The sequence below is a fragment of the Barbus barbus genome, assembly GCF_936440315.1.
Source record: "Barbus barbus genome assembly, chromosome: 16".
NCBI classification, from domain to species: Eukaryota; Metazoa; Chordata; class Actinopteri; order Cypriniformes; family Cyprinidae; genus Barbus; species Barbus barbus.
The window spans coordinates 22,990,905-23,000,274 of NC_136744.1; the positions used below are offsets into that span (position 1 = coordinate 22,990,905).

The 9,370-nt window shown below is 35.6% G+C and overlaps 1 protein-coding gene across 1 annotated transcript; it reads right to left on the reverse strand.

Moving 5' to 3' along the window:
• Nucleotides 1–343: 343 nt before the first annotated feature.
• pygl (phosphorylase, glycogen, liver) lies at nucleotides 344–9,270 on the reverse strand. Its single transcript, XM_079437787.1, has 20 exons — nucleotides 8,966–9,270; nucleotides 8,217–8,318; nucleotides 8,065–8,143; nucleotides 7,862–7,965; nucleotides 6,961–7,095; nucleotides 6,765–6,876; nucleotides 6,190–6,272; nucleotides 5,897–6,034; nucleotides 5,629–5,721; nucleotides 5,316–5,462; nucleotides 4,934–5,097; nucleotides 4,733–4,847; nucleotides 4,546–4,647; nucleotides 3,857–4,004; nucleotides 3,598–3,656; nucleotides 2,527–2,668; nucleotides 2,236–2,443; nucleotides 1,990–2,124; nucleotides 1,848–1,914; nucleotides 344–1,086 (listed from the first exon to the last, which is right to left on the reverse strand). The coding sequence occupies exons 1-20, from the start codon at nucleotides 9,206–9,208 to the stop codon at nucleotides 898–900; spliced, it is 2,565 nt and encodes an 854-aa protein (XP_079293913.1). The 5' UTR covers nucleotides 9,209–9,270; the 3' UTR covers nucleotides 344–897.
• Nucleotides 9,271–9,370: the final 100 nt, after the last annotated feature.

The window sequence follows — 9,370 nt, forward strand, 5'->3', positions numbered from 1 at the left end:
GTTGAGCTGAAAAACTCTACAGTACAGTTCCAGTCATTTATGCTCACCAAAGCTACTTTCATTTGATCAAAAATACAGTAAAACTAATTCAAATAACTGTTTTCCATTGCAATATATTCCAAAATGTCATTTGTTTTTGCTATAGTAAAGCTCAAAAACAATTTATTAATCTCACAGCTGAAAACTATTGACTTTTATATCTATTTTATTAGTATCTCTTATTATTTTTGTGTGAACTGTGATACTTTTTCAGGGTTCTCTCATAACTAGACAGTTCAAAGCAGCTGTTTTTTAAAATACATATATTTTAGTAGCAAGCAAGGAATTAATTCAATTGATCAAATTGACAGTAGACTTTATATTTTAATCAATTAGTTCTTTGCTGAATAGAAGTATTATTTTCCTTCACATAAAAACAATCTCCTGACCACAATCTGTTGAACAATAGTGTTATTTACATTCATTTAATTGCTAGATGCTTACAGTGTATTTTGGGTGCATGTTTTGTTTAGCATTGTGTTTCTTTGGAACCGAACCCACAGCTTTGGTGTTGCAAGCCCTTGCTCTGGTTAATCTATTTCATTTACTTTAGCACTATAAAAGTGCAGAATGTTAATACGTTGACCCATGAAACTCTTTGTCCTCTGCCTCTCATCCACTCTTCTTTTTCTCAAAGAATACAATTTCTCATTTTTCTTATACATTTTCCATAAAATCATTATATTGACTCAATGTTGAACTCATGTTGAATTAAAATATGAGGTTTATTTTAGCTTTTTGCTTGTACAAGGCAAAAATGTAAAGCAAAAGCTAAAAATGAATTCTTACTAAGTTATGTAGTTCTATTAATTATTGCAACAAATCTTCTCATGATCCTCTGACACTGTGCTGACGTGTTCAGTTCTTGCGCAGAGCACGAGCGGTTTCCTCCAGAGCTTCACGGGGTTCGCTGGGTGGAGGAATCTTCAGGTCAGTGGGCTCCACTCCCCAGATCTCAGTGGCGTACTCTTTAATGGTGCGGTCACTGGAGAACTTTCCAGATGCTGCAATATTCTTTATTACCACCCGAGTCCACTCTCTCTGATCCTGTCCAAAACAGAGCAACATGAACTATATTAATTCCACTTTTAGGGTCTCTTTGTAATTTTTTGGAGCTTGACAGCCATGGTCACTTTGAACTGTTGCTATAAAGCAAAGAATTGTGTAATCATTCTTAAGTCTCACATCTTCTTAAATCATAAGATTCCTAAATTTCAACTTTTGTGTTTCACAGTCAAAATCGCTTGGAGTTGGAAATGAACAACCTGATTCAGTAAATGAGTAATGATGATGTGTCACTGAATGTCACTCAATTAAATAAAATGAAAAGTAGTGATGGGAGAAACTCTGAATCAACTGAATTAATTCTCAAAATGATTCAAGTGTTACAAACAAGCATATAGACACATTTTACAAACCAATTACGAAAGTTATTATGAAAGTGTAATCTATTAAATATAATCTACTAATCATTAAATATGAATCATTTTCATATTTATGTGTTCGTTTATTAATTTGTGTTTTTATGTAGGACTTGGCTAATTAGACTATTTAGAAGAATAAACTATCACTGTCTGTATTTTAATACACATACATTGCATTAAATTCATCAAAACTGAACCTTCATTATAAAACTGTAAAAAACATTTTTACAAAGTCTTGTTTGCTAAAATCATGTGACCTGGCCAGTTCAATATGGTCCAAATCTCTGGTTGAACAAAAGTTTTAATTCTACATGAAGCAGGATGAAGGAATCTGAATCTCTGATGTGTTTTTTAGGCAAAATGTGTTTGTTTGATAATGTTCACCTTATACAGAGCGCTGACTCTCTCTTGACACTCGACGTAAGACTCAAAGTCTGCAAAAACTTTAAACCTGGGGGGACAGTTTTAGAGAGCGTGAGAGAGTTTGCAGGGTAAGAGTTTGAGAAAGAAACTGTGAGTGTTTTACCGATCATGATGGAACAGCATGTTGATGATATCACTGAACATCTCAGGCTGTTTCGGAGAAAAATAGCCACTTTTGATCTGATTTATGGCTTGTTTCAGCTCCGGAAGACTCTCATAATATGGTAATGCATCATAGCTGCACACACACACACACACACACAAAGGAATGGTTAATGTCTTCAAAGATAGCATGACATTTACTCAGCATCCATTTCCATGTATTTAATCTCTTCGTCTCACTCCCTACCCTTCTTTATCCATCTTTGCCACATCTTCCACCCTCATGCCAAAGATGAAGAGGTTTTCTTCTCCGGCTTCTTCTGCCATCTCCACGTTGGCACCATCCATAGTGCCAATGGTCAGCGCCCCGTTCAGCATGAACTTCATGTTTCCCGTTCCGGAAGCCTCTGTACCTGCAGTGGAGATCTGCTCTGACAGGTCTGTTGCTGGAATCACTGCACATAAAACAGATAATCATAAATTTATCCATAAATATGCAAACAATCTCATACTTATATTAGTTGTTTGTGTTAGTCACCTTTCTCTGCCAGTGACACTCTGTAGTTCTCCAGGTAAATGACCTTCAGTTTACGGCCGATCACAGGATCATTATTCACAACATCAGCGACGGAGGTGATCAACTTAATGATCATCTTTGCCATGTGATATCCAGGAGCAGCCTGAATAAACATACGAAGTAAAGCATACACTATCATTCAAAGGTTGAGGTTAGTAATATTTTTTATTTTGAAATAAATGAATACTTTTGTTCAGCAGGAATGCGTTAAATTGATCAAAAGTTGCAATACAAGTATTTATAATGCTAGAAAAAGATTTCTATTTGCAAATAAATGCTGTTCTTTTGAACTTTCTATTCATCAAAGAATCCTGAAAAAAGTATCACAGTTTCCACAAAAATATTAAGCAGTGAGAAAAGCTTCTTCAGCACCAAATCAGCATATTAGAGAGATTTCTAAAGGATCATGTCACTCTGAAGACTGGAGTAATGGCTGCTGAAAATTCATCTTAAGATAAATTACATTTTAAAATATATTAAAATAGAAAATGCTTATTTTAAATTGTAATAATATTTCACAATATTACTGTTTTTACTAGTGCTGTCAAACGATTAATCGCATCCAAAATAAACGTTTTTGTTTACATTATATATGAGTGTGTATTGTGTATATTTATTATGTGTATATATATATATATAAATACAAACACATGCATGTATATATTTAAGAAAATATGTTATGTTTATATATTAAATATATTTATATAAACATAAATGTATATACATGCAAGTATTTTAAATATATATACTGCATGTGTGTATTTATACATACATAATAAAATACACAGTACACACTCATATATAATGTAAACAAAAACTTTTCTATTTGATGCGATTAATCGCGATTAATCGCGATTAATCGTTTGACGGCACAAGTTTTTACAGTATTTTGGATCAAAGAAATGTAGCCTCGGTGAGTATAAGACTTCTTCCAAAACATTAAAACATCTAACTGACCCCAAAACTTTTGAACATGTACATATTGCAGATCATTGCATGTGAGTGTGTTTCGGAAAAGGTTGTTTGTTTTACCTTTCCACCGATAATCACAGTCCGTGGTATGAACGGTTTAATGGGGCTCCTTTTGATGCCTGTGTGTGAAACAGATGGAATATTCTTCAGTCTCTTATTTTGTGTGCGCACAGAAGAAAGTACAAAATAAATAAGTGATGACAGAATTTTCATTGCTTACTTAAAGTAGTCTCTACATAGGTAAAAGTATTTTGAAAAACATAAACATGACAGCTTAATCAACATATGCGAGTGTTTGATTGTTGTTTTCTGTACATACGGTTGTACATGGTGATGACGTGGAGGCAGTTGAGCAGCTGTCGTTTGTATTCATGGATTCTTTTCACATGGACATCAAACATGGATGCGGGATTTATGTCCACCTTGTACACCTTCTCTAAATATTGTGCAAACTTCATCTTGTTATCCTACACACACACAAGAAAACGTGCCAAAAAATGAACTGGAACTTACTTAGAATTAAAATGAACAAATCTTTTGACTAATTTTATTCGAGTCAGAAATGCCCACAGAAAACCTCAAAAGTAGTAAACAATTATACGTGACCATGGACCACAAAACCAGTCATAAGGGTCAGTTTTCTGAAACTGAGATTTATACATCATTGTTAGGATCGGACAATATTTGTCCGAGATACGCCTATTTGAAAATCTAAATACTAAGAAAATCGCCTTTAAAGTTGTCCAAATTAAGTCCTTAGCAATGCATTTTACAAATAAAAAATTTACAAAATATCTTCATGGAACATGATCTTTACTTAATATCCTAATGAATATTGGCATAAAAGAAATATAGATCATTTTGACCCAAACAAAGTATTGTTGACAATTGATACAAATATTCTCGTGCTACTTATGACTGGTTTTGTGGTCCAGGGTCACATATAAAGAGGAGAAAAAAAATAAATGAACTCCTAGATTACCAAGATCTACAAACTTAATATGAAACCTGTTTGACTTTGGCTACATCTCGGATGAAAGCATCGTCATCAACCAGATCATTCAGCTTCTGCAGCTGAGTCAGGTCTTTCACATACTCTTCACCGATAGCCTACAAACACACACAAATGAAACACATGAAAAACATCAACTGGCAAAATGTGTTATAAAACGAGAGAAAAACGTGTGTGCTGGACCTCTGCAATCAGATCAGCGAGTCCTGGGTTGCAGAGGAGCAGCCAGCGTCGTGGTGTGATGCCGTTTGTTTTATTCTGAAATTTCTCTGGTTCCAGCTCACTGAAGTCTCGGAATCTAAATGATCAAATTTAAATTCAATTAAGAAACAATCAGCAGTGGGATGTAGTAGGATTGTATGCATGTGAGATAGAGAGGCCTACACATCTCTTTTGATGATGTCGGAGTGAATCTCTGCAACTCCATTGACTTTGTGTGAGCCCACAATGCAGAGATGAGCCATGTTTACTCTCTTTCCCCCGTCCTCCTCGATCAGAGACATCCTGCAGATTTGATCCATATCATCTGGAAACAGAGATGCTATATGCTACAAAGACACACACACACACACACACACACATACACATCGAAAAACATTAATTTGGTGTCTGCACTAAATGTAAGTGTGCATGTGGGTTTACTTAGCTATACTTTGAGGACAAATTTAAACTGAAAATCCTCTATTTAAGAGTGGTCTTCAACTGGAAAATGGCTCATAAATAAATGAAATGCAGTTTTCCTGAGTCTGTGTGTAAGTGCACTCACATCCAGGTGTATTTGGTTGATCCTGTATATGATCTGCAGGTGTCGGGGTAAAAGTTTCTCCATCAGGTCGACTGGCCAGCGCTCCAGTGCTTCAGGCAGAACCGTGTGGTTGGTGTACGCAAACGTTTGTTTAGTGATATTCCAGGCCTATATACTCACACAGAAGAACTAATTTCAGTTATCATATCGCCTTGACAAAATCAACACAAGATGAATTTACAAAACAAAATGTCGACCCTAACTACTGTTATTGTTGTTAACTACAACTAAAACTATTCAAATTAGTGTATCATGAATTATTCTTAAATCTTACTGTGTCCCAGTCTAGTTTCTCAATGTCCACAAATATCCTCATCAGTTCAGGGATGGCCATAGCAGGATGAGTATCATTCAACTGGATGGCAACCTGACAAACACACATGCAGAATCACACAAGTACATTACTTCAAAGTTCATAACACAATGCAAAGCACTAATGTAGTGACTAGCGTGGGTGGTAAGTGCCTGCAGAATTACAGTGTGGAATGCTTGTTTCGGGTCAAGTGAGATGTTTAGTGTAAATGTGTATAGTGAAAACAGACCTTATCAGGGAAGCTGTCAAATGACAACGGTCCAGAGCAGTTCCTCTTTGAAGTCTTAAAGCGCCGAATCACATCTTGTAAAGTTGCTGCCACCACAAAATATTCCTGCTTCAACCGCAGCTCCTTTCCTACAAAGAACTACAACACCCACAAATGTCAGTGTCATAAAACTACAAATGAGTGTGTTTGGGCTAAAATCTCATCTGAAATCATATGTGAGATTAAACATCTGATGCACTTACATTGGATAATTGAAACCTAATTTTCTGCACAAAATAATTTTTAAAACTTACATTGTCATTTGGATAGAGTACACGGGAAATGTTTTCTGCTAAGTTACGGTCCAAAACTGCCTGAATATAATCACCAACATTAACTGTGAAGAGAAAAGAAAATATCCATCATTGAATTATTACATATAAATTCCAGTGGCACTGATTTCAGGTGTCTGACGAAATTGTAAATGTCAGGGCTACAAATTTTTTTTATTTCATTTGATATTTAATAGTCATTTTTTATTTAATTTAATTTAATTTAATTCCATTTCAAATTGGTAAATACTGGTTAAATTGACTGGTAATTTAATTTAGTAATTTAAATTAGTTCAATTTAATATTTAATATTAATTAATACCCATTTTGATTTGATAAATACTGGTTAAACTGAAAACAGACAAATTAAGAAAAATTATAACAAATGCATTTTCTTTGGAATACTATGCACTGATGAATCGTTCACAATAAGACCAGGAAATGGGGTACATTTTAATTTTGAAGTTGACTTAAGTAAAAAGATAATTTTATAATGTTTGTCTTGTATAAAATCACAGATTAATATGGATTGGTATTCTGTTGGGTGAATGGCTCACAGTCTCGCAGGTTGAAGTCATTTGGTGCACGTGCAGACCACAAGCGCATAGTGTTCACTGTGTTGTTCATGTATCCAGGGATTGGTGTGTCGTACGGCATGGCAAGAACCACCTACACAACAAACATGCATTACTAACCTGGCCAGGGTACTGCTGTCCTTGAAGTGTGTTTTTATTTGTTTAACTGTGTTGATACCTGTGTGTCGACCCACTTCGGCTCCTTCCCATCCTCTTGCTCCACACGGCCGTAGAAATGCACGGGCAGCATGAACTCAGGACGGGCTTTCTCCCAGGGGTTACCGTACCTCAACCAATCGTCCGCCTCCTCAACCTAACAGACAATGATACAGAGATGATGAAAGAGGACACCAGTGCCGGTCTGCACTGGAGGACATAGTACTCAAATCTAGGGCAGGTTAAAGTTCAAGTGTGTGTATTTTTTAAAATGAGCATTTTCACTGCACAAACACACCATTATCACTGTCCTTCTGCAAATAAATCGAGCCGCTGTTTCTTATCAACCTACTACTGCTGGCACGAGATCCCTATTGGTGCAGTATTATCAGCTCTGTGACAAGCTCACATGCACCAGGCCAGTGACCACAAGCACAGTGGACTCCTGGCCCATTTACATTGATTTTCATGCAGACACTGTCCTACAAAGTATCGCAAACTGTAAAGTACCCAGAATTTTGAGGAAATTCAAAATATATATATTTTTAAAGATAAATTTAACATGAGTAATTTGAAAGTATATATAAATTATAAGTAACTAAAACCTTCAGAAAATATATTTATTTAAATATATTTTTAAATCTATATATTTTGACACTTTTTGTACTCTGAAATATATTTAAAAATATATCTGAAAACATATAAAAAAGTATGAGAAAATATAAGTAACTAAAATGTATTGTAGAATCTTTATTACTGATAAATTTAGGCATTTTTTTGTATTCTGAAATATATTTATAAATACACCATAAATATATTTTTGTTATATGGGTCAGAACTACTATAGTAAAGTGTATTATGACATCAGAAGCTTGCATATGAGAACTTTAATGAATAAATTAAGGACATTTTGGTGAATTCACCTGCCAGCCGTCTTTGATTTTCTGGTTGAAGATTCCATACTCATATCGGATCCCATATCCATAAGCAGCCAGACCCAAAGTCGCCATGGAGTCGAGAAAACAAGCTGTGGATCGTGTACACACAGTATATAGCTAATTTATATTAATACTGTAAATTATTTGTATAGTGTATATGTGAGAGAAAGCAAGAGAGAAACAGAGACCTGCTAATCTTCCCAGCCCTCCGTTCCCTAATCCGGCATCTTCTTCCATCTCTTCCAGATCCTCCATATCCAACCCCAGCTAAAAGGAAAAAGAGAGATTTAAAGAAAGGCAGACGCACAGATGGATGGACAAGTGTTTAGTCCTCTCTCACCTGGTAGATAGCCTCATCACAGGCGTTCTGCAGACCCAGATTAATCATGGTGTTCTGGAGCGCCCTACCCATGTAGAACTCCAGAGACAAGTAATATACACGCTGAAGCACATAGAAATAGAAATAATTTAAAAATCAAACAGAGCATTCTTGGAGTGTACATTGGGTGCAAATTATGCCAAATTATTTTCCATCACAAAAAACAAAACAAAAAAAATTATAGTGATCTTACTTAACCCCTTAAACCGTGTATAACTAGATTTTTTTTTAAGGAATTTTCATAACTTTTCCAGGACTGGAAATCACAATAAATTGCCAACTCTAAAATATTATTATTATTTTTTATAAATTTAAATATCCAGGTTTAGCATGATAGTCTGAACCCTGGTAATAATCACAAACAACTGGAACAAATAGGCTACATTATTTGAATCCATAAAACTTACTTGTAATGCATTATGTTTCAAAAATTTAAGCACCTGATTTAATTAACCTGATCGACAGCTTCACTACAACCTGTTAATCCCATAATAATTAAAAGTGAAAAAAAATGTACCTTCACCAATATGTTAACGTGAAAACATCTTTCTTATATTCCAATAAAATGATACACTTTTAACGTAATACAAATCAAATATTTTCCAAATTACATTTAATTTCTTTAATTAATTTTTACCTGTGGCTGAAAGTTTCAAACAAACGTTACCACGTGACTTCTTTCTAAAATACTTTTTTCCCCCCGGACTCACCTTGGGGTCGGCCTCATAGTAGAACTGCTGCGTTCGGATCCAGCGGCCCACCAGGTGATCACGCACCGTATGCGCGAGAGCGAAATAATAATCGCGCGGCGTCGCGACGTTCCTGTCTTTGACCAGCGTGAAGTGCAGGTGGCGGTTGAAGCCTTTCTTCAGCTCTGCCACATTCTCCACACCGACGATCCCTCTGATGCTGATCTGCTTTCGCTTCTCCTGGTCCGTTAGAGGAGTCGCCATCCTGAAGATCACCGGTTACTCCGAGCACCGGGGGTCACGAGCCCCATATTTTTATAGGAGGCACAGAGGGAGGGGCAGAAAGTCTCTCTCTCTCTCATTGGACTTGTTTAACTTTTTTTTAACCATGGTAAACATACAGTATATGAATTAATGACTTGACAT